The sequence below is a fragment of the Phacochoerus africanus genome, chromosome 2 (assembly GCF_016906955.1).
Source record: "Phacochoerus africanus isolate WHEZ1 chromosome 2, ROS_Pafr_v1, whole genome shotgun sequence".
Lineage (NCBI taxonomy): Eukaryota > Metazoa > Chordata > Mammalia > Artiodactyla > Suidae > Phacochoerus > Phacochoerus africanus.
In genome coordinates, this window is record NC_062545.1 from 97,922,724 (window position 1) to 97,949,301 (window position 26,578).

Genomic DNA, 26,578 nt, shown 5'->3' on the forward strand with positions numbered 1-26,578 from the left:
GTGGATGACATCACAAAGAAGTAAAACAAAAGGGCCAAGGATTGGGCCATGAAGAACTAAATTTGTCTTTTTTTTTTTTTTTTTCCTTTTTAGGGCCATACATGTGGCATATGGAAATTCCCAGGCTACGTGTCCAATAGGAGCTGCAGTTGCCAGCTTATGCCACAGCAACAGCAACAGCAACACCAGATCCAAGCTGCATCTGCACCCTACAGTGCAGCTCATGGCAGTGCTGGATCCTCAGCCCACTGGGGGGTGCCAGGGATCAAACCTGGGTCCTCATGCATACTAGTCAGATTCGTTACCATTGAGCCATGAGGGGAACTCCTTCATGAAGACATAAGAACATTGAGTCAACAAAGGGGATATAAGTAGTTAGAAGAGAAGAGGAAGGAAGAAAACTCAGAATAATGTGATAGAGTCATCCATAGAAGGAGGTTTTCAAGAAGGAGAGAATTGTTAACACTGTCAGATACTGCTGAGAGGTAAGGAGTATGGACTTTTGGATTTGTGTCTTTTGGATTTGGTGAAATGTCATAGTGGTAGCCTTAGGAAAACTTTAAGTAGAATAAGGGGAACAAAGGTTAGATTGCATTGGCTTAAGTAGTATAAGATAAGGACTTAGAGGTGCTGATGGTACTTAAAATTTAGAAGTTGAATTGAAAGTAGAGCAAGAAAGACGTGTGATTTTGTTTTGTTTTAAAGGTGAGACTTGGGAGTTCCTGCTGTAGCACAGTGGGTTAAGAATCTGACTGCAGAAGTTCCTGTTGTGGCTCAGGGGTACAAACCTGACTAGTATCCATGAGGATGCGTATTCGATCCCTGGCCCCTCTCAGTGGGTTAAGGATCCGCCATTGCTGTGAGCTGTAGTGTAGGTTGCAGACCTGGCTTGGATCCTGCGTTGCTGTGGCTGTGGCTTAGGCTTGTGGCTGCAGCTCCAATTTTACCCCTAGCCTGGGAACTTCCATATGCTTCAGATGCAAAAAAAAAAAAAAAAAAATTTCTAACTGCAGTGGCTCTGGTTGTTGCAGAGGTGCTGGTTTGATTCTCAGCCCTGTGCAGTGGGTTAAAGGATCCGGCATTGCCACAACTTCAGTGTAGGTCACAGCTGTGGCTTAGATTCAATCCCTGGCCTAGGAACTTCCATATGCCACGAGTGTTGCCATAAAAAGATGAGACTTGGACATATATTTTTTTTTTTTGTCTTTTTGCCCTTTCTAGGGCCACTTCCACGGCATATGGAGATTCCCAGGCTGGGGGTCTAATCGGATCTGTAGTCATTGGCCTACACACAGCAACGCTGGATCCGAGCTGCATCTGCAACCTACACCACAGCTCACAGCAACACCAGATCCTTAACCCACTGAGCGAGGCCAGGGATTGAACCCGAAACCTCATGGTTCCTAGTTGGATTCGTTAACCATTGTGCCACTACGGGAACTCCTGGACATACTTTTTAAACTTTTCATTCTCTTGATGTTGCCTTTTGAAGGCCAGATTTTTTTTTGTTTTTTGTTTTTTTGCCTTTTTCTAGGGCTGCACCCACGGCATATGGATGTTCCCAGGGTAGGGGTCTAATTGGAGCTGTAGCTGCCAGCCTATGTCACAGCCGCAGCAATGCAGGATCTGAGCCGCATTTGTGACCTACATCACAGCACATGGCAACGCTGGATCCTCAACTCACTGAACGAGATGGGGGATTGAACTCTCAGCCTCGTGGTTCCTAGTTGGATTGTTAACTGCTGAGCCATGAGGGGAACTCCCAGATATTTTAAATTCTAATAAAGTCTACTTATCATTTTTTTCTTTCATGGGTGTGCTTTTGGTGTTGTATCTAAAAACCCATTGCCAAACCTAAGTTCATCTAAATTTTCTCCTGATTTTTCACCTAGAAGTTTTATAGTTTTGCATTGTACATTTATGTTTATGATCCATTCTGAGTTAACTTTTGTGACAGGTGTAAGTTTTGTGTCTATAGAATTTTTTTCACATGGATGTCCAATTGTTCCCACACCATTTATTGAATAGACTTCTTTTGCCATTGAATTGCCTTTGCTCTTTTGTCAAAGGTCATTTGGCTGTATTTGCGTGGCTTTATATCTGAGCTTTCTATATTTTTTATTTTTATTTACTTCAAAACGTTTTTATGGCCACACCCATGGCATATGGAAGTTCCTGGGCCAGGGACTGAATCTGAGCTGCAGCTGGGATCTACGCTGCAGTTTTGGCAACGCTGGATCCTTTAACCTACTGTGACAGGCCAGGGATTGAACCTGCATCTCCACAGCAACCTGAGCTGATGCAGTCAGATTCTTAACTCACTGTGCCTCAGCAGAAACTCCTGAGCTTTCTGTATTCTATTCCATTGACCTATGTATATCTTCTTTGGCTAGTACTACACTGTCTTGATTACTGTAACTTTATAATAGGTCCTAAAGTTGGGCAGTGTCAATCTCCCCTAAGAATTATGTTGACTATTCTGGGTCTTTTGCCTGTCCATATAAACTTTAGGATTGGTATGTTAATATCTACAAAATAGGTTGCTGAGATTTTGATTGGGAATGCACATAACCTATGGATCAGGTTGGGAAGAATTGACATTTCAACAGTGAGTCCTCCAATTCACGAACTGGGAATATTTCCTCCTTTTACTTATATTATCCTAAAGATTTAGAACAGGCAAAATTGACCTGTGGTGATAAAAGTCAGAATAATGGTTACATTTGGGGGGGGAGCAGTTTATATGACTACAGGTGGCATGAAGGAGGCTTCTGGGATTTGGGGGCATATTCTGTATATGGTCGTGGATATATTCATTTTGTAAAAATTCATGCTTGTGTGTATACTCCTATGATGACATTTAAGTCACATTTTTTTTTAAAGAAAAAAACTTAGAGTCTGACTACTTTGAATTAAAGAGTAGAGAACCCAGTACCCAAATTTGTTTTTTAGTAGTCTCATACCCACATACTAGTTTTGAAAATTTGTGGGTGTAGATTTTAGGAGTGTGGAGGGAAGTGACTGAAAAGTTGAAATACTGAAATTAAGAGCAAACTCACATGCAAGGTAGATTTTAATTTAATTTAATTTTGGGGGGCGGACTGTGTCTGCAGCACATGAAAATTCCCAAGCCAGGGCTCAAACCCACACCATAGTAGCGCCTGGAGCTGCTGCAGTGATAACACTGGATCCTTAACCCACAAGAGAACTCCTGAAAGGTTGATCTTTAATGTGTTTCTTATAGACTGTTTTTATGTTTGATGATTTGGGGTCACAGATGCAGAAGATTTTTAGTACCAGTTTTTAATAAAATGAAAGACTGCGGTAGACGAAATTTTGGAAGGAAAATGTCATAAATTCTATTCGGACATGATGATTTCTCAAGGGAGATTGGTATAAACCCTGCAACTTAGTATTTGAAGCTAGATTGTTTAGACTAATTCGGCATTGCAGGGGAATAGACAGGATCATTTGAAAGGCTTTTTAAGAAATTTAAGAAACTTAAGTGTCTATAACATGGAAATATAGCCTCCACTTATATGGGAAGAAAAACTCTTGTTTTGTCAGTAAAACATTGACCATCTTTAAAGCTGCTTTTTTGTGTAAATAAAAAAGCCATTTAATTCAGAATGTTGTTTTGTGCAAGAGAGCAAAGTTGGAATTCATACATTGTCTATAATATGTTTTGTACATGTGGAGAAGCAGTGTAAGTTAACTGTTTCATATACATCATGTTTGAGGCATTAGCTGCTTGTATTTTTTACAGTTCTAGGGTGGTGATATGAAATAAACAGATGCAGGAGTGCTAGCAGTTAGAATGCCCATTTAATATCACTATAGAGCAAAATCTTGCCCAGAAGCAGTTTCAATTAATGGACTGTGCTTGTGTCAACTTGTGGTTTCAACGGAAAAGTGCCTGTAGCAACAGTAAACTTGTAACAGCAGATGACTTCAGTTTGCATTTGTCACATCAGGAAGGACAATATAGTGTTAGTTTATTCATTCATTTTTGTCTCATTACATACTGTGGTGTTAAAGAATGGTTAATGATTTTTGTTCACAAGGGGTAAAATTGAAAGGTGTAAAAGGCAAGCCTTTCTTATGTTAGGTGCTTAATGATTTTATACATTGCTATGTCAAAACCCTCAGGAGTTCCTCTAGTGGCTCATCTTAGGCCTCATTAATCATGGGCCTTTCTCACAAGTTTATTGGAAGTGTTAAACATCTAAAAATGTATTGCAAGAGGGAAGAGTTTTTTCCCTTTGGGTGTGTTTTATGGATGTCTTTATATCTTTTTTTTGTCCCCCCTCCAAAGAAAATTTCTTCCCTATCAGTTTATACATTGAAGCAAGTGCTTCACAATTTTTAAGAAAGTCTGTTAAAGTCTCTTCTCTTTTCACTGCATGCTTTCTCCCTGGATGAGCCGATATATTCAGTTATCACTTCTGCTTATATTTGGAATGTCCAAATCTAAATTTCTTTTTTTTTCCCCCTGAGATCTGTGTTCCTGTGAGCATTATCTAATTCAAATAAAAGTTAATTTACTTCCTTTACTCTTCCTATAGACCAAATCTAAGTGTGAGTTACCCTGAACCTCGTTTAAATTCCACCCAAGGAATGGAGTGTTAGATATCTGTGGGTTGAGTTGGTTGCTAATGCTCAAGGTTTCTGTTTTGCTGATTTCTGTTTGGTTTTATCCACTTAGAATGAGGATTTGAAGTCTGTGACTACTGGTGTTGAATTAATCACCTTTCTATTCTGTAGGGTTTCGCTTTGTATATTTTGAGCCTTTGCTAAGTGCATATTTATTATAAGTAATGTATCCACTTATAATTTGTACATGTTCCTGATATCATTTCCTTTGTATCATTATGTAATGTCCATCTTTGTCTCTAGCAGAATTTCCTCCCAGAGTTTATTTTGTCTGATATTGATGTTTTAGCTTTCCTATACTTGCCCTTTGCATAGTAAATTTTTTTTCCCATTCTTTTCTTTCAGCCTGTTGATTGGAGTGTTTAGGCCATTCATATTTAATGTGATTATTAATATTGGTTGGATTTACTTTTGCAATTTTATTATTTTCTGATGTCTTATTTTTGTTGTTGTTCCTCTGTACTGTCTCTACTGCCTTTCTTTTGGGTTGTGTTTGTGCTATTTTTTTTTTTAACTGTATTGGAGTTTTTTTCCTACATCTGAGACTACATCTGTATCTTGAGAGTTGCTCTTAAGACTACATCTGTATCTTCACTTATGACAGTCTTCAAATTAATACTTGATTACTGTAGTGGGGGAGAGCTCCAGCTCTTCCTTCCCTTCTATGGTTTTTTTTTTTTTTTTAAGGCATACACCTGAGGCATATGGAAGTTCCTAGTCAGAGCTGCCAGCCACAGCCATGGCCACAGCCAGGTGAGATCTGAACTGTGTCCATGATTTACACCACAGCATGGCAATGCCAGATCCTTAACCCACTGAGGGAGGCCAGGATTGAACCCTCATCCTCATGGATACAAGTTGGGTTCATTACTGCTGAGCCACAATGGGAAACTCCCTCTTTTATGGTATTATTATTATTACTTTAAACTTGAAGCTTTCTTTTTCTTTTTCTTTTTTTTTTTTTTTGTCTTTTGGCATTTCTTGGGCTGCTTCCTCGGCATATGGAGATTCCCAGGGAGGGATCTAATAGTAGCTGTAGCTGCTGGCCTACACCAGAGCCACAGCAACGAGGGATCCGAGCCGTGTCTGCGATCTACACCACAGCTCACGGCAATGCCGGATACTTAGCCTGCTGAGCAAGGCCAGGGATCAAACCTGCAAGCTCATGGTTCCTAGTCGGATTCGTTAACCACTGCGCCACGATGGGAACTCTTTATGGTATTATTTTTATACATGTGTCATCTTTCTGTATTATACACCTAGCAACATAGTGTTATAATCATTGCTTTGTACAATCTTATATTTTTTATTATTTTTTTATATAAATTGCATTTAGTTTAACATATATTGGTTTTTATTATTTATTTGGTCTTTTTTTTTTTTTTTCCCTTATTTAAAATTTTAAGCCTGGTCTTCTGATGGTTGCTTTTATTCTTTCTAGCATAGCTTATTGGCCAGCCAATGCTTGAACAAAGTTGTGCTGAAACACCTCATTCTAGAAAGGGTTTTTTTCTTCTCTGCTGTTTGGATATTTTTTATGTGGATACCAAAGCGCATTTTCAAGTTAAGGTCTTTTTAAAGTCTGCCTAGGCTCTTTTACTTCTGTTGGACCCTTTGGCATCTCTTCTGCATCATCATACAGGCAGAGCCAAGAATATGCTGGATTCATTTTTGACTGCATCCTCAGGTTAATAGAAGCCTTGACTGCCCTTCTTGACTGCTGCTGAGATTGACACTTGCATCTACAATGCCCAGCCTCCATAGGCCGAGAGGGTGGCCGCAAAAAGACAAAAAAGAGAGTGGCGCCACCCCACTCCCTTTTTTTGTCTTTTTAGGGCTGCACTCACACCTATGGAGCTTCCCAGGCTAGGGCTCGAATTGGAGCTGTAGCTGCCAGCCTACACCACAGCCACAGCAAGGCAGGATCCTAGCCGAGCCGAGTCTCTGACCTACACCACACTACAGCTCACAGCAATGCTGGGTCCTTGACCCACTGAGAGAGACCAGGATCAAACCTCCATCTTCCTGGATACTAGTTGGGTTCCTTACCGCTGAGCCACGATGGGAAATCCAAAATCACTCCCTTTGTTAGTGCAAACTGGCAGATTCTCAGAGCATTCCGTGTCTCAGTACGCAGACCTACCGGGCTGGGAAGTGAGGGAGGTAGGAGCAGCACCAAGCGAGAATGGCACAGACTCGCTCACTGTTGTTCTTAATGAAAATTCTGCAGGTTTTCATGCATCAACACTTCTGTTTGGTATGCTTTTGACTGATTTCCAGAACACTAAATTGGTTGTTTTTGTCAATTTTGTCTTGCCTAATAGTTATATTTTGGGGGGAAGATTTGTTGACCTCATCAATTGCCCATAGCCAGAAGTCCTTCCCTATCAATACCTATGAAACCTTCTGTGCTCATAATCCATCACATCTCTTTCAGCTAGAGTTATCCACTGTTCTGTTTGGTAACCATTCCCTTACTTTTTTTTTTTTTTTTTAAATGACCACACCATGACATACAGAAGTTCCTGGGCCAGGAATTGTATCTGAGCAGTGCCGGATCCTTTAACTCATTGCTCTATGCCAAGGATCAAACCCATGCCTTTGCTGCTGTAGTTGGATTCTTTTTTTTTTTTTTGTCTTTTTGCCATTTTCTTCGGCTGCTCTGGTGGCATATGGAGGTTCCCAGGCTAGGGGTCGAATCGGAGCTGTAGCCACCGGCCACGCCAGAGCCCCAGCAACGCCAGATCTGAGCCATGTCTGTGACCTACACCACAGCTCACAGCAACGCCAGATCCTTAACCCACTGAGCAAGGCCAGGGATCGAACCCGCAACCTCATGGTTCCTAGTTGGATTCGTTAACCACTGCGCCACGACGGGAACTCCTGTAGTTGGATTCTTAACCCATTGTGCCACATTGGGAATTCCTCCTCTACTTTTTACAGTAGTTTAACTGCACAGCTAAGTATCCATATATAATTGGTCATTTTGGTTTGTCTAATTTTGTACTTTATAAATATTGTAAGGGATTTAAAAATTTTTTTGCTTGCTGTTGTTTTTGATATTCATCCATGCTGATATACTTGTGTTTCTTTTGCTTCTACCACTAAATGCTCCCCTACTGTAGGAATGTACCAAATTTATTTTTCCATTCTTTTGGTAATAAATATTTGGTTTTTGTTGTGTCTATCACAAAAACAGTGCTGCTTGTGTTTTTCTCTAAACAATGTATTTTAAACTTCAGGTTACCAATGACTGGTTGTGAAATCATTTTACTGAGTCATGACCAGCACTTAATTTTTTAAGTATATAGAATGGAATAGAAAATATGAGTGCTTTACATAAGATTTTGTTAAGTTTTTATTTCATTAATGTCACTACAAGAAGCTCCAAACTCCTTAGCTACCCCCCTTTTTCTTTTTTGAATTTTAAAAATTAGATTTTAATTTCTTTTTTTTAAGTTTTATTGGAGTAGAATTGACTTACAATGTTGTATTATTTCAGAAAAGTGAATCAGCTATACATATTAATGTATTTACTCTTTTTTCCCCATATAGGTTATTACAAGCTATTGAGTAGATTTTCCTGTGCTGTGCAGTAGATTCTTGTTAGTTAGTTATTTTATACAGTAATGTGTATATGTTATTCCTGCCCTCGCAATACCTCCCTTCCCCTAATGGTTTTACCTATGGCAACCATAAGATTGCTTTTGAAATCTGTGATGATTTCTACATAGTTTAGAAATTGAGTATTATGAATTTTTCTTTTTTACACTATGTAAATCATTGTACTTAGGAGTTTTATTTTCTGTCATATTTTCTGTAGCATATGTTAAACTCTTTTCCATTTTTCATAAACCCCCAAACCTGCCTTCTTTTTCACCATTGCATTATGCTTTGCTGACCAAGAAGGAGGTTCTGATAAGGTAAAAACTCCCTCCAGATTTTCACAGTAGCTTCATTCAGCCTTATACTTAGCACTTCCCTGTCTTCTCAGAGGGGCAGTATACTCCTTCCTTTCCATGGTTTAACTCTTGTACCTGTCCTCATCTTCTGTTGTCTTAGTTTCTTAATTAGTACAGAACTAATAAAACACTGCATTTTCTTTGTCCAGAATTGACAGCAAGGTTTTGAAAATTATTGCATTTTTAAAGGGGAGAGAAAAACATCAGATAACACTCTAGTTGCCTTTAACTACTCTCATCTTGGTTATCTATCCCAGCCTTATAGGACATTTAAAAAAATACTTACAGAAAGTATGCGAAATCTAAAAAAAAATTCTTTCTCATATAAAGATGTCATATTGGCCTTTAAAAGTATTGTTTTGCTTGCTGTATGGAGAATGGTTGACACGTAGGAGCAAGACTGAATGCAGAGATAGGAGTTGATTGTCAGTCATTCTATTGAAAAAATAAATGATGTGTTTAGAGTGGTTGACAGTGGAGATAGAGAATCTAAGGATGTGGGATTGATAGGAATTAGTGAATGATGGGATGTAATGAATAAAGGAGAAGGCCCTGTCAAGGATAACTACCCTCACGTTTTTGACATGAACAACTGAGGTAACAGTGGTGTACTAACTGAGCTAGGGGGAGCAGAGTGGGGTAGTTCAGAGGTGACTGATTTGGTTTTGGACATGGGGAGATGGGGTGCCTTTGTAAATCTAAATGATGTCAAGTGGATATTTGGGTGGATTGGTATAGAACTCAGAGGAGGATAAGATGGAGAAACAGAATTACTAGTATAGGAATGGTAGTGGAAACTGTGAGTGTAGAATAGGTTGCTTTGGTGGGAGGGAAAAACCTAGCCCTAGGACTAACTTCTGAGGGGTTTGGTAGAGGAAGTTAAGCCTTGAAAGTACACTGAGAAGAGGAGCCAGAAGAGGGGAACCTGAAAGCCAAAGAAGGGCAGTTTAAGGAGGGGGAGTGGTTAGGTATAGAATGCTGCTTAGATATTAAGTAAGACGAGGGCCAAACTCTGTTGGAGTTAGAAATACGGCGTCATTAATGACCCTGGTAAGAACTGTTCTGATTTGACAGAAGCAGATGTCAGATGGAATTGGTTGAAGGGAGAGTGTGAGTGGTAAGGAAATAAGAGTTTAGGGAGTTTAGACAACTTTCTTAATGAAGTTGGCTGTGAAAGCAGAGAATGGTACCTGGAGGAGGAGATAATGAGGTTGAAGCAGTAGGTTGAAGGAGAATTTTTAAACAATGAACAGGTGAATGAATGGCTGAATGGTCTAATTGAGTGTGAGAAATTCATGAATGCCTTACATCAGTAGTGTAAGGTTCTAGGGAGATGTGAGGGAATGAGCTTTAATGTACATATACACATGCACACGTATATACATATACACGGAAGGGAATGCCTTTAGATTGGAGGGAAGAACTTCATGGAGGCGGGGGTGGCGGTGCTGTTCTAATAGGATAAATGCTATCTGTTGTGTATTTTGAACTCGAATATAAATTCACTGTGAATATTAAACCAGCGGTTTGAGAGCCTTTTGTCTCAAAGATGCAACTCCCATTTGACCATTTCTACTGCCACCTAATTTTAACTACCTCTACCAGGAACATCTCATTTTTTCCCCTGAGTGAAAATAATATATGCAGTAAATAATCTGGTTGTTAGGGAAGATTAATCTGTATATAGGACATCTTTTCCCCCGTGTTTAGGGTACTTCATTTTTATCCCATTGCACAGAGTTTAGTCATAGCTTGTATTTCCACTTCCTGTGACTTTTTTTTCTTGTGTTTTATGAATTACAAGAAATTCCACTATGGGGTGAAATTCTAATAGAAATCACTAAATTTGACCTAAATATTGGTTGGTGTTCTGAGCAGAAAAAGCACAACTCCTTTTTTCTTCAGAAGACCTTTCAGTAGACTTTTATTTTTATGTTAGAGTGGGTTTTTGAACGGATAATAGTTTTTACAGGGTATAATATCCAAGAGGTACAGAACTATGTACAGTAAAAAGTCTCTGGTTCCTGTTCCCTCATTCAGTCTTTCCTTGCCAAGGCATCCGGTATTACCACTTGGGTATCCTCCAGAGATTTCTGTGCATCTGTAGACATACTCATATCATTTTATTTACTTACACAAACGGTATAATGTACCTTTTTGGTTCATTTTAACATTATGTATTGGAAATTGCTCCATATTAGTATATAGAGAAATTTTTCATTCTTAATGGCCACGTTGTATGGACATGCCATGATGAGCTAACTGGTGTCCTATTTATGGTTGATGTTGGTGTTTGTGATTGATTTGGGCATATTTAAGTGGTTTTGACTGCAGTACTGGTTGCTTTTTTAGGCAGCGGAAGTCACTGTAAATGTCAACACTTAAATTTAAGGTTGAAAGATAATCGATTGATGTGTCATATTGAAAGGCATTGATAATTGTCATGTTTTCTTTCAAGGAAAAACAGTCTAGTTTCATTTGTGCTACCCACATAATTTATTTACTTGAAGAAATAAGAGTTTTAAGGATCATTTTAAAAAATTTACTTTTCATTTGCATATATGTCTCACATTTCAGCTTTTAGAAAAGTTTTATTCCAGAATATATAACTTCATTGTCTACAAAAGAATCAACACGCATTTTTATTTAGTCAGAGAATCCTGTTTTATTCTTCGTACCCGAGTATATTGCATATGTACGAATATTTTATTTGCTGTTTGTATTTGTATATTCCATATACGAATGTTTTGTTTTCCTGCATGCTTCGTTTATAACACTGGCAGTTTGTTACTTTAACTTTTACTCCCTCTGTTGGCACTCAGTGGTGTTACATCCTTTTTGGAGTGGTGTTAGGAGTGATGTTTATGCTTATTTTCATTTAGTTCAAAAGTTAGTAATGATATAAATATACTTATAAAATAGACTACATATGGGCTTGTTTTTAATTTATAAATGTTTTCAGTGACTGTGAATGTCCTGGTTTTCATGAATGCTTGTTTTATCAGCATCTGAGCATAGGACCTGGGGGGGAAAACCCAGGTAATATAAAACATTTATGTTTATTGTAAGCAAAAAGTAGTCATGTCATGTTAGATCAGTGAAAGGATTTTTCAGATATCTTCAGTTGTTGTCTACCATTTAATGAACTATCAAGTAACTCAATGGAGTGAAGTGACAGATGTCTTTTTTTTTGGATTTTTTTTTTTTTTTTGGATTTTTAGGGCTGCACTCGCAGCATATGGAGGTTCCCAGGTTAGGGGTCCAATCAGAGCTACAGCTGCCACCCTACACCACAGCCACAGCAACTCGGGATACCTGACCCACTGAGCGAGGCCAGGGATTGAACCCGCATCCTCATGGATACTAGTCGGATTTTTTCTGATTTGCCGTAACGGGAACTCTTGTGACTGAGATGTTTTATTGCACCCACATAACATATGGTCTAGCTTAATGTTTGTGTCATTCTGAGATCTATGGGACATTACGATAATGGCCGCCTTTAACATCATTTGTTCAGGATGAGATATTTACTTGCCTTGCACATTCTTATCATCCTCTTAAAAGCACCAGTTTATGAAGTTTGCACTGTATAGATAACAACTCTTGTGCTTAAAGATTATGTCCTGTTTCTCGATGATTAAGTGGAGTTGTAGCACACACAGTGGGGGAAGGATATTATGTTCTGAAGTTAGCATAGGTGGTGGGGAATGTGTGTAGAGTGTTTTCTTTTAAACCCCTTAAGTCAGTCATAGAATAGAGTACTAGGTGTTCTGGATTCACAAAATAGTTAATTTGTATTTAGTGGCTGTCGTTTATGAAACACGTTTATGAAACAAAACATAGGTTTAAACACTAGACTCATTCAGCATGATGAGAGGTTTGTGGGAACTAGGAAGAACTGAGGAAATAGCAGATTCAGGTCTTTCATATTTTCTTCTTCTTTTTTTTTAGTGGTTGCACTCGAAGCATGTGGAAGTCCTGGGCCAGGGATTAATCTCACCTGTGGCTGTGACCCTACGCTGAAGCTGCGGCAATGCCCAATCTTTTAACCCACTGCACCAGGCTGGGGATTGAACCCATGCCCCTGCAGTGACCTGAGCTGAGCTGCTGCTGTTCAGATTCTTAACACACTGTGCCACAGTGGGAACACCTCAGGTTTTTCATCTTAATGCTTCTCTGGAGCAGGTCCTATTGAGAGGAATGGCGGAGAAGTTTTACGCATATAATTACTTTTGTTGCTCACTTGCCAAATGCATGTAATTGATTAAAAAAATTTTTTATTATAGTTGATTTATAATGTTCTGTCAATCCCTGCTATATAGCAAAGTGACTCAGTTATACATGTATATCTATATGCATTCTTTTTTCAGATTTTTTTTTTCCTTTAACCTAAGTGTACATTTGATGTCACTCCACTGAAACTCACTCCTTCACTTCCTTTCTTTGGGGATTTGAATGTAAAAGTTACCATTCCAGTTAACTTGTTATAGATTAATTTTTTTGAAGCTTTCTTTTTTGTTTATATTTAAAACATATTAACTGTATCAAAGTTTTGAGGATTCCTCTCTTGAACACTAAAGTTTTGTTAAAATTAAAAAAAAATTTTTTTTTTTATTTTTTTGCTTTTTAGGGCCTCACCTGCAGCATATGGAGATGCCCAGGGTAGGAGTCGAATTGGAGCCAGAGCTGCTGGCCTACAGCACGGCAATGCCAGATCCAAGCCTTGTCTGCAACCCACACCACAGTTCATGGCAACGCCAGATCCTGAACCCACTGAGTGAGGCCAGGGATTGAACCCACAACCTCATGGTTCCTAGTTGGATTCGTTTTCGCTGTGCCACAACCAGGAACTGCAAAAACTATGTTAAGCTTTTTTTTTTTTTCTTTTTTTCTTTTTTGACTGCCCCATGGCATATGGAGTTCCCAGGCTAGGGATCAGACCCGTTAACCACTGTGAGGATCAAACCTGCATCCCAGTGCTGCAGAAGCACCACAGATCTAGTAGCACCACAAAAAGAACTCCTAAATAAAGTTTTAAAGTTGAAAATCCTTGTCTGGTTGCTTAGTTGCATGCTGGCCTTCCAAGTCCAGTATTAGCAGTTAATATTGTACCATTTTTAGTACTTCTGTATGCCAGTATTTTGGTTGTCTTAAGTCTTTTGAATTTGATTGCTGTTCAAGTAGATAGTAGATGCATATATTTTAAAGGCTTGTATGATGGTAACTTTTGCTACTCAGAAAGATAGGCATGTTGTATTGATTAAAAAAATCTGCCATTTCTGTTTATTGATTTTTGTGTGTGTGTGTGTGTGTTTTTGTACAGGTTGGTTTCCTGTTGCATCATTGATATAGCTTCCTAGACTCTGCTCCATGATTTAAGTCAAAAGTCTGAAATGAAGATGGAGGAGGCAGTGGGAAAAGTTGAAGAACTCATTGAGTCTGAAGTCCCACCCAAAACTTCTCAACAGGAGACATCTAAGGAGGAAGATGGATCTGTAGAACTGGAATCTCAAGTTCAGAAAGATAGTGTGGTGGATTCTGCAGTGCTTTCTTCAATGCCCTGCTTGTTGATGGAACTGAGAAGGGACTCTTCTGAGTCTCAGTTAGCATCCACAGAGAGTGACAAGCCAACAACTGGCCGAGTTTATGAGAGTGACTCCTCTAACCACTGCATGCTTTCCCCTTCCTCTAGTGGTCACCTGGCCGATTCAGATACATTGTCTTCTGCAGAGGAGAATGAACCCTCCCAGGCAGAAACAGCGGTGGAAGGAGACCCTTCCGGAGTGTCTGGTGCCACAGTTGGGCGCAAGTCTCGCCGGTCCCGATCTGAAAGTGAAACATCCACCATGGCTGCCAAGAAAAACCGGCAATCCAGTGATAAACAGAATGGCCGAGTTGCCAAGGTTAAAGGTCATCGGAGCCAAAAGCACAAGGAGAGAATCAGGCTACTGAGGCAGAAACGAGAGGCTGCTGCACGGAAGAAATATAACCTGTTGCAGGACAGTAGTACCAGTGATAGTGACCTGACTTGTGACTCAAGCACAAGCTCATCAGATGATGATGAAGAGGTTTCAGGGAGCAGCAAGACAATCACTGCAGAGATACCAGGTAGAGGATGTTTTTTAAACTGACTGTAGAGCGCCTGATGGCATTTCCCAGCTCTCAGGCTCAGTTAGATGAGTGACACTTGAAAAAAACCCAAGAGACCTGCAGCTCTGTAAATTTGAAGACTGCAGTGTATTAACAAGACATGGCCAATTTGAAAAACCTGTTCTGAGGTTTCCAGTGCACTTTAGCACATCAGCAAAATAATAATAATAATAATAATAATAATAATAATAAACCCCCAAAATAAAAGGTTAATGATAGGGACAAAATTATTTTTAAGTAATAGAATTTCTCCTAAGTCTTATTCTGTAACACATTACCTGAACTCCCATCATTGCCTTTTTAGCACTGCTTAGATTTAATACTCACTGTTCAGCATTATTACTAAGTACATTTTCCTCAGGAATAGGCACCTTGCTTTATTATATAGCCAGTGCCCTTGAGCTTATGGTGTCTAAAATAACATATTTATCTTTTGTTCAAGGCTTCTAATACCTGTTCCTCCTATAATAGCAGTTTATGTGTCTCCCTGCCCCCCCATCCCATACAGTGCATGATGAGCTAGTTATCCTTGTTGCACATTTTTCTATTCTAAGTTGTCACTTGCACTGAAAGGAATGATTTTTGCAGAAGTTCCCCCTTAGCCCCCAGGTTTAAAAAGTTCAATAGAAATCTGCTTGTTCTATGTATGTTCGATCCCTGGCCTCACTCAGTGGGTTAAGGATCTGGCGTTGCCATGAGCTGTGGTGTAGGTCAAAGACATGGCTCAGATCCCGAGTTGCTGTGGCTTTGGTGTAGGCTGGCAGCTACAGCACCAATTCGACCCCTAGCCTGGGAACCTCCATATGCCAAGGGTACGGCCCTAAAAAGACAGAAAAAAAAGAGAAAAAGGCAGGAAATCTGCTTGTTCTAGCTCTCATTGGTATAAGGATCTGTAATTTGTTACATGTTCGACATACCTGCTTTCTCCATATTACCACATCTGGTACTGTTTACTGCGAAGGCAGTCTTGAGATTTCATAGTGTAAGAAAGATGAGGTCTGAGTGGTTCTTAATTGGGTGAATTCTCGTTATTGAAGAGAATCTTATAATTAGGAACATTCTGTTAATTACATGCCATTTAAAATCATGACAGCATTGTTTGTTGCTTTATTAAAGAAGGGGAAGTTTTGTCTTTCAAAGTTTTATAGGTAACTTTTTCATCCTAGTTTTCTGAAAAGTTTCTGTTTCTATACATGAGATAGCATATTGCTGATACATAAAGATATTTTAAAAAATTGCTGATTAATTAAACCTCTAGCTAACCAAACTTACAGAAACTCAGTGACACAATGATTTCATAGGTTCAAATTTTAGTAAAAATACTATCCATATGGTATATTAAATGTGAGTTTTTAACGGTTGTTAGAAATGCTTAATGTTTTAATATCTGTTGAATTCCTTTGGTAGTTCCTTGTGTTAAAATTACCAGGGAGGGGATTTAATTGAAGCTCATCAGTTGACTGCATGTGAGAAGCAGACTTTGGGGTTGTCCTAAAGCAAGTTCTAGGTATATTTCATGTTTAAGAAAGCTTTATTAACATTTATATAATTGTTTATGTGTTCTTAAGTTGTGTTCTGTTAATCAAGTCATGATGGATCTCTTGACATAGTGCTTAATTCCACTCACTAAACAGATTTTTTATGTAACTGCCCATATTCTGCCTTTTTATGGAAATGGAAAAGAAGGTGGGTGAACAGAATTCTTTTTGAAGGTGACCCCATTGTAGAGGTGGCATAAGAAATATCTTCATGGACATTCTCCTCTTTTGGCTTACATAGGTTAGGTGATCGACTATCTTGATCAGTGTCTAAACTTCTAAAACACCAGTGGTCCATTTCTTGTCTGTTCTGAATGTATAATAACCAAAACACCAAAGTTAATTATCTGAAATTTTGTTTCCATTTTTCCCACCATTTAGTAGTTTGTGGCTTTTGGAAATAGTTTTCTGTGGTAATCCTGGAGAAACAAGTGGTAGGCAAGGTGCAGGGCCACTGTATATGACTGCCTAGACTGCTCATGCAGTTACAGAAGGTGCTGTTCACATGAGCAAGTATGAATGGCCTTTCCTGAAATTATGCAAAGCAGTGAAGATGGAACAGCTTAAGTTAAAATATTAGGAAGTTCATTTCAGTTGTCCATATTGTTAGCCCTGAAAAATTTTGACATTGTTCATTTTTTTATGCTGTAATAAATTGTAAAGAATAAATTAAATAAATGAAGTACAACTCCATTCAGGTGAACTCAAACCTAACAGAAAATCTCTTGGAGTTTGAAATTTGAATCCAGCTGTTTATACAGACTGGAAACCTCGAAAAGTAAAAACAGATTGGTTTACTCTTTCATCAAGGGACAGCTAATTTAGTAATTCAGAAAATGTTCCCGGCTGCCAAAAAATTGAACAATTAATGCATTTTCTTTTAAAGAGTAAAAATAATGCTGCAGACTTATATAGTGCATAGTGATGCTTAATAATTGAGTTTGATACCTGGAGAACAGTTAATTATGAAGTGTTTTTTTGTTGTTGTTTTAGTTAACAGTTCACTGACAGGTGGCTTAGTGTCCACGCTAGTTCATTCTTTCCTTGATGCTTTTGAAACTATATTGATGTTTTAAGAATCTGTAGGTATCATATGAAGATAATTCTGGCAGTTCTTTCATTTTGGGGACTTAGAGATGGGCAAAAATAGGGTATTTTGTAGTGGATATTAATGTAAAAATACTATATGGTGGTGTTGAGTATTCAAAGCTTTGTATGCAGTGTCTCATTTATCTTCATAGATGATGTTTTTGTATGTTAATCACTCTTTGCAGTTTTATTATTAGAGCATTATTTCTTTGGAGTCAGGGGGTCAGTTTCTCTGTAAAATCACTTTGAGACTAGGTGTATAAATAAAGTCTGCTCTTGCAGGGAATTTTGATTTTAGTGAATATGAGTAATGGACATCAGACTTGATTCAATTTAAAAAATTAATTCTCTGAACAGGTCAACTTACACGCATCAGTATAGGTGGCCAGCAGGGAAAAGTTTGTCCAGTCTTTTTCACAAATATTTAGCATAGAATAAACCTCAGGGTGGCTTCGTTTTGTCTTGGCTATAATGACCTGCTTTTCTGTGCTTTAAGAGTCCACCATGTAAATACCCCCTCAGACTGAGGTTCTGAAAATAGTATGCACTTTGGCAGGCAAGGGTTAGTTGTCTTGGCTGGTTTGCATTTAGAAAATAAAATCTAATTGGTCTGTTTTAGAGAATGTTAGGGAGGACACCTGTCTAAGATCATCTGAATCCTCAACCCATGTGGCCAGGCTGGAGCAGCTCACTAGCATCACTGGCTCGCCACGTACATTTATGCAGTGAAATTTATCCTCAGTTTTTCTGTGGTGGAGACTTCTGCTTGATCAATTAACTCTTACTTGGAAATGAAGAAAGTTTTTAAAATAGTAAGTCTTTTGTAGAAAATTTTGAAAATAGAAAAAATGTGAGGTAGAAGATTAAAATCATTCAGAGTCCTTTTGTTAACATTTAAGTAAATTGCCTTCCATAATATATAGCAAAAGTTATCATACTACATATACGTCTTTCTTTCCCTCTGACATTGCATTTTGAGCATTTTACCAAAATAATATTCTCCCTAAAACCAGGTATGGATTTTGAATAATCTAGCTAACTGTAAAATAACTTGCCTAATGCTGGTTTTTTTGGGACTGTTTTAGTTTTTGCCATCATGAGAAAGGATATGAACACTTTAAGGCTCTTGATACATACTGCAAATTACTTTTTAAGACTTGATTAAGTTTATTCCATCCAGGAGCTTGATTGAATGTTCGTTGCATTATGTTCTTTTTATTGAGCGTTTATAAAAATGTTGCTGATTTGGTGGAAGAATTGTCTCAGTGTTAATTTGCTTTCCTTTGATCACTAGTGAAGTTGAAATTTGTATTCTTCTGCTGAACAGTCTATTCATTTTCTTTGCAGTTTTTCCTCTTGCTGCACTTGTTTTTCTTACTGATTTGTGAGGGTTCCTAACCTATTGGGGATTGAATTACTTGAAATATCTTAATTTAAGCAGTGGGGACTCATGGTAGAAGAAATCTCAAACCTACATTGGAAATCCCACGACCTTTTTCCTGTATTGAATATGAAGTAACTAAAAGTAACAAAGCAGGTAATACCTGTGCAGTTTTCAGTCCTGACTATATGTTAGAATCACTTGGGGAGCAAAGATCCCCCTCCAGACCAATGAAAATCAGAATCTCTGGGTCTGACCCAGGCATCAGCAATTTCCCCCCAGCTTTTTTGGAATATAATTGAGCATAATATTGTGGAAGTCCAAGGTATACAACATGTTGATTTGATAAATGTATATATTACAAAATGATTAGCACAATAGGGATAGTTGACATGTCTGTCACTTCATGTAGTTATAAATTGTGGGTGGGAAGGTTTTTAACAACTGTTCTCTTAGCAACTTCCAGATATACAATACAGTTATTTTATTTTATTTTTTAATTTTTGCAACACTGGTGGCATGCAGAAGTTCCCAGGCCAGGGATTAAACCCTGAGACAACAGTGACCCAGGCCCCCACACTGGCAGTGCTGGATCCTTAAACCACTATAGTATTGTTAGCTATAGTCACCATGCTGTACCACATCCCCAGAATTTTCTCATTGTATAACTAGAAGTCTGTCCCCTTTGATCACCCTCACTCATCCTTGTTGCCCTCCCCACTCCTTACCGGACTACTCTGTGTCTCTGAGTTCAGTTTTCTTAGATTCCATATACAAGTTAGATTATACAGTATTCCTTCTCTGACTTATTTCACTTAGCATAAAGGCATCAGCAGTTTTAAGCTCCCCTGTGATGACAGTGAGCAGCCAAGCTGAGAACTACTCAGTTTAAGCAGTGACATGTTAAGCCTACCATAGCTAAAAATCATTGTGAAACTGGTAGTCTGCTTCAATTAAGTTGTGTTACTGGTTAATAGGTATCAAGTTCTGAACAGTAATAGAGTCTAGTTTTTAAAAATTTTATTAGGTATGAAAACTACTGCAAGTAAAAACATAATAAGTACTTTTAAGTTTTACTCCATCCATGTAAGTGATTATTTTAAAAAGCATGTGTTGTTTAAATATGGTTTTCTGTATGCTATAATGTCTGGATATGTTACCTAAAATTCAGAAGCTTTGAAATCTTAGTGGTGGGTATCCTTTGGCAATCTCTAATGTTAAACAGATATTATTTTCCACTTGCTTTTCCTAACTTCCTAAAGTGAGTGCCTATAAAAACTGTGTATGCAAAAGCATAAGCTTGGCTTTTGATATGTCTTTCTCAAAGTAGGATCTATTTTAGTGTTAATAAAAGGACATATGTATGTTTAAGGTGAGATTATGGTCCCCGTTTTTTTTTAAATGTATTTTTTAGAGCAGTTTTCTAGAGGTTCACAGTAAAATTGAGCAGAAGGTACAGAGATTTTCCATTTATTCCTGTCCCTACGTCTGTACAGACAGCCTCTTCCACTATCAATATCCCTATAGAATGGTATATTTGTTGTAATCGATGAACCTAGATTGACACATCATTATCACTCTGAGTCTGTAGTTTACAGTAGGGTTCACGCTTGGTGTTGTTCATTCTGTGGGTTTTGACAAATGTATAATTGGGTCTTTTTATGATTTCAAAATATTTTGCTTGTCAGTGTTTAATCCTAGTACTCATCTTTATGAGGCTGCAACTTATCTCGCTGTCTCTAGCATAAATATTCTCAACCATTTTTTAGAATTCAGCTTTTAAAGGCCCATTTTTCAGTGTTTGTTGAAAAATAAACAGTGCCAGAATCTAAACATTAAAGTAGCCATATGATTTCCTGTTGTATACACTTAAGTTTACCCAGCACTTATGATGAGGATAAACTGTTTAAAGAAAGTTTAGTATTTTTTAAATTCCATTTAGTCTTTCATATTACACTTTGGGGAAAGGTACATCTTTTTTTAATATATTTTATTTTTTTAAATTGTTATTTCCCCAATACAATTTTTTTCTACTGTACAGCATGGTGACCTAGTTACACATACATGTATGCATTCTTTTTTTCTCCCATTATCATGCTCCATCTAAATCTTTCTTGAGGAAGTTTACTTACAAGATTTTTTTAATGTGAAGAAAAGGGATGAAATGCAGTAATCAAGGAAAGAGGAATATGATGAAGTTTATAGGGAAAATTGGTAACAATAAATTGAGACTTTTTTTGCTAGGTAGAATTAGGCTAAAAATTTGTCCCATAGCCTTTTAGGCATTGAAAGAGGTGGCATAAACAATTCTCATTGTTTAGGAGAAACACTGCTTTTCCTGATACTGAGACCTGGGAATTTTTCTTTTGCATATTCATAAGAAAACACTATGAGATACGTAAACTATATTTTCTGAAATCCCCTGGGGTGAATACAATAGAGCATTTCATAGGGTAAGTTCTTTTTTTTTGGCTGCACCCATGACATATGGAAGTTCCCAGGCTAAGGGTCGAATTAGAGCTGCAGCTGCCCGTCACAGCCACAGCCACAGCAGTGCAGGATCCTTAACCCACAGAGCGAGGCCAGGGATCAAACCCATGTCCTCATGGATACTAGTCTGGTTCATTACCTCTGAGCCATGACGGGAACTCCCATAGGGTAGCTCCTTTTAAGACTTCATGATATAGATAGGTGGTATAAGACCAAGATTGATTGATTTCGTCAATCATTTATTCATTCAGCAAATATTTGAACGCCCACTATGCAGCGTTGGGAATGCAACAGTGAATGAAAAGTCCCAGCCCTCACGAAGCTTAATCTTTTTTGAGGAGACAGATAAAGGAATTCATCATATGCTATCAGGTAGGAATATACACTATGAATAGTAAATAAAGCAGGATATAAGAGCTGAGTTAAAGATTGACTAGGAATGGGGTAGAAAAGCTGTTTTAGATAGTGTAGTCAAGAGTGGTCTGAGGAGGTAACATTTTTAATAGCTCTCTGAAGAAATGAAGAGTTCAGTAAATTTAATTTTATTAGAAACACAAAGTATATGGGACCAAAACTGATCTGGCCTAGTTTAAGAATAAGACAGTATATGTAGAGGAGCATATCCTAAACTAGAGTACTATGAAACTGCTGTTCTACTTGATATTAATAGCTGTACACTGTTCACACATTTGGAAAGGGCTGGATTGTGTGGAAACGGATATTGCAGAACAACTCAGAGCCATTAGTGTGCTCTCTGGAGGGGTAAGGTTATGATTTGTAGCATACTTCAAGCTTAACCACAAAACTTTTTTTTGAGGCATACGTTATTAGCACCTTGCACAGACCAGGGTTTATAAAAAATTGACCAAGAGGAGTACATGGATTGTGCATATTGTTTATATGGTTTTCCATAAAGAAAAATTTTTAACTTAAAACAAGAGCATTTGATAAAAATCACTTAGCTGAGAATTATTATATACTGATTTCTCAACTGTCAAATTTAAAGTTGAAGTGTGAAAATATTCAAGGATACAGTGGTTTTCAGTCCAGGCTGTACATTAAAATCACCTGGGGAGCTTAAAACAAAACCTCTAGTGCCTGGGAGCCCAGCTAGGTTTTGGTTTCTGTTAAACCTGTCCAGGTTTTCATATTCAGCAAAGGTTGAAACTCACTGTTACAGATGAATAGTAACAGAAGATACAATCCCAGGCAGATGTAGTCTGAAGCTTTGAAAAATGGTAGTGTCATGTTGTTTTTCTCAGAATTACTTACTTTTGTTTGATTAATAAGTGCGCCTTATCAATGCTATATCTACACGGCTGTTCTTAGTAATGCTTATGTCATTTTCCTGAATAAGCATGTCTTAATAAAAATACAATTTTCTGATTTAATGATGTTTTATCAAATGGCCTCAATGTCTTTTAAGCTGACTTCACTCGTGCTGGGGATCTGAAGGAGCGCCCAGGGAAATTCCAGGATTACCTGACAGGGGTTCTCTGTGTGATAGGAACTGCATAGGCAGTGTCCTAGAAGAGGCCATGAGCTGTTTTTCCGAGATGCAGAGGCAGACAGAGGAGACATTCCGAGTGTGGATGGAAAAGCTAACTCACCATGACACTTGCGAAGAAAACAAGCAGCTCCTGGAACCTAGAGAACTTAAAATGCAACTAGTTGGCCAAAGAATTTCCCCTATCACTCAATCAGGTGCTTACACGCAGATGCTTTATTCCCAAGAACTGCCATAGCAGTTTTAGTTCTTAACGTGACTTGTCAAAATGTTGACAGTATATTAGAATTCTCAAAGATGTATTACAGTTTTCTAGTTAACTTTGCTGAAAATGGGAATATTATAAAACAACCTTTAAATCTATCACAAAATTGTGTTAACTATCTGCTTTTTGAATTGTATAAGAAAGAATATGCTTTTGCCCGTTGTAAGTTTCTTTTCGTGGTGTTTTAAAAATTATAATAGTCAACAGTTTATTTTAAAAATTAGATATGCAGAACCAAGTTTGAAAAATTTTAGCTTGAGTTTTGTTACATATGGTTGGAACATGGAACCATATTTATATGATAGTAGGAGTGATCCTCATCTTTATGCTTTTTTCATGCCAAAGATTTAAAGATAGAAAATTTTAGTGAATCCAGATAGGTAAGTAGTTAATTCCTTGAGAGTCTCTTAGCATTTATTCTCTGCAAACACTGTTGACTCCCTTCTGATTCTGATGGGAGGAATGATGTAATTAATCTCTCTCTGGAGGTCATGAGTGAATGTATTGCATGAACGTTTTTATATTATTCTTTCATATGTCATTTAATGAACTAATTTGTTGCTAGTCTTTGATGAATTATAATATTAAATAGCATTTGTATGCAGGAGGAATGAATTGCTTTTTGAACAATTTAACACTCTGTACCTACTCTGCAAGATACTCTAGGGAAAGCAGCTTAGGCAGGAGTTTGAGTTCATCAGGAGAAAAACAGTATTTTTCATTGCCACATGGATGAATTTTTATTTTGAGCTTTAACTTAAAACTCAGTGCCTGAGCTACTAACCTGACAGACATCATCCAGTAAAGCTGTCTGATATTCTGATATAAAGGGTACCTCTGGAGGATACAGATGAAATGGTCACTCTATGAAGGGTATGTATTGAATGGGTTTTTAAATTACTCACAACTAAGTGTATTAGCTAATGTACCACCAATTTAATTTTGTCTTCAAGCCGTAGACTGAAAATAAATGGCATTGTTAAAGGGCTCTTGGAGTGTGTCAAAGGGGAGAAAATAGCACAGCACTGGAAAGTTTTGCAATATGATAAATGTTTTTATGTGTGGCCTAGGATTGGGAAATACTAGTATTTATCTTTTCTGGAGAAATATTCTTGTTAGGAATATTTTGAGAAAAATATAAATCAGGAGGAAAATTTTGATAGGAATATATAACTTTGCCAACAATAACTGCTCATTAAAAAATTCTACCTTCTGGATTTATGCTAAAAATTTAGTCTTTCCCTTCAAATTTATAACTTCTCAATATTAAAATGCTAATTTCATATTTAATGAAGTTGCAGCTTTGGAAAAGATCTAATTCTGTATTTTGTAAGAGAAAAGAAAGGTGGTGTATTTGGAGTTTCATGTATAGTTGATACAAGAACATAGGCAGTTTTTTTCACTAAATATGTACTTAGTTCTGTACAGTCTGAGCTTGGTTGAATCCATGGATGTGGAACCACAGACTGTAAAGTTTTATGTAGTTATCCAGGTGTGCAAGGGGTGGGAGTCACAACCCTTCTGTTCTAGGGTCAACTGCGTAAACAATAAAAACCTTTATTTTAGTTATTTATCAGTATAACTAGTCAGAAAAATTGTCACTGCTTTTAAAATTTAGTTTTATATTCAAATATATACAACTTGTAAATTAACTGTAATAGTCAATTAATTTTGCTTTCCTAATTTTCAGCTGAAAAATAACTGTTGTGGTTTTTGTTTTCTTTTTAGAACTTGATGTATGAGAATTGGAGGTTACCTTTGGGAAAATTATAACTGATGGGTTTTTCTCTGAAGTGATAGTGCAACCCTTGTAAACTACTTCAGCCAGTAATTCTTTTTTAAATTAAGTTTTATGTCAACAGGAAGAGCATGTTGGTTTTGGGTGACTGACAGATTTTTAACTAATCTGTAATTTTTACGGGAGGTTGAGGTGTTTTCAGGAAAGTTTGTTCTGTCTTCAACTTCTCCCTGAGATCACAGATTTTACTAGATGTGCACTTTCAGATATAAGAAAATGTTAATTTAATTATAGTATGTTAACATGATTGTTTCTTGATGCATGTATAAACTGCTAGAAACACTTCACAGGTTTCTTTTTTGTTTCATGATTTTATATTAAGCATGTAGTGAATGCTTTTTACTTTTAAAGTAGAAAATATGAATTCATCTTTTAAGAATAACATATAGACATTATTCCTAGTATTGACTGGATATATTCTAATTCTCATTGTTAGATAATTGAGACTTTAAGAGAAAAATGTCAGTGGGATGAAATTATCAAACATAGGTTTTAATAATTGACTCAAGGTAAAAATATTTTGACTATTTGAGAAGGTGTTAAACACAATAATTTTGAGAAGGCTTTTCTACATAAATTTGGATAACACTGTGGAAAGAGCTTTTGATAGAAAAGGAACACCATAATGTATTGATTTAGTTCATAGAATATATGTCAAAATATTAAAATTTACTATAAAGTAGAATTTGACATTTTGTTGGTTTGGAGAGTTTAACCTTAAGAATAATTTTGTAGCAGAAACATATATACAAATTTTATCCTGATGTTCACTCTCTCACAGTGCCTTGAAAATGTGTTGCTGTCTTAAGGAGTGTTGTTTTGAAAATCAATAGTTTTTTTTTTTATATGAGTTGTGCTTTACAGTGACTGCACTGTTTTTGGATTGCATGATTAAAAAATTCCTTTCAGAAAAATTTGTCTTTGTATTATGGACATTTAAAGAAGTATTAAGTATTTGAAGCAGTTTTAGTGCTTTTTTAAAAACATGACTGCTGTTGTGGATTATTGAATTCTCTTTCACCAAGGCAAAGTCTGTGTTCCTAAGATTATAGTGCTTATATGTAACCATACCAGGAAGTGGGAATTATTTTTGGATTATGTGGTGGCATTTTTATATAGGTATTCGTTTAGAAGTGCCTGGTGGTTTTCACTTAATTTCCCTTTAATTCCCTTAATTTTCCTAAACTTCTAAGAATAAGGAATATAACCTGTTTCAACTTTTTTTGTAGTATATAAAGGACTAATGCTGAACAGAAACTTCTTTCAACCTATAATATTAATCTTTTTATTTAAGAATATAATCCCATATCTGGATTTTGTCATCTTCCTAGTGTGAATGTATGGAATTTAGTTGCTGGTATTTAAAGGGGTCACTAAAGGTAAATGTGTTTTTTGATAATCTGTCTGCAGCCTCTTTTCTTCCTAGTTTATACACTTTTACTGTTCTAGGACATTAGATTCCTAATCATTTTAAGAGAATTTAACCAGCAGGTTAGAATTATCAGGTTATTTGAGCCACTTATTAGGCAGTAACTTTCAATTATATTGCTGTGTACTTTGTGTGCATTATTAAAACTGAGTGTAGTAAGAGCTCAAGTAAAATTTTAATTTAGAATGTAATACAGAAAAATTAAAATTTTAAGACTTAACGTTTTCATGTTAAAATGAAGTGTTTTAAAAATTTTGTTCTATTTAGAATAAAGGATCTGTCATTTGGGGGCTCCAAGAGAAAAGCCTGGGTTTTT

At 37.1% G+C, this 26,578-nt stretch overlaps 1 protein-coding gene across 4 annotated transcripts in view; it reads left to right on the plus strand.

Moving 5' to 3' along the window:
* The window catches only part of ARK2N (arkadia (RNF111) N-terminal like PKA signaling regulator 2N), an 80,054-nt gene that overhangs the window by 22,020 nt on the left and 31,456 nt on the right, over positions 1-26,578 (plus strand). For all 4 annotated transcript variants that reach the window (XM_047764166.1, XM_047764159.1, XM_047764175.1 and 1 more), the window contains exon 2: positions 13,939-14,723. In XM_047764166.1, coding sequence (XP_047620122.1) covers positions 14,009-14,723 — 715 coding nt within the window. In that variant the 5' untranslated portion in view covers positions 13,939-14,008. The remainder of the gene's footprint in view (positions 1-13,938; positions 14,724-26,578) is intronic.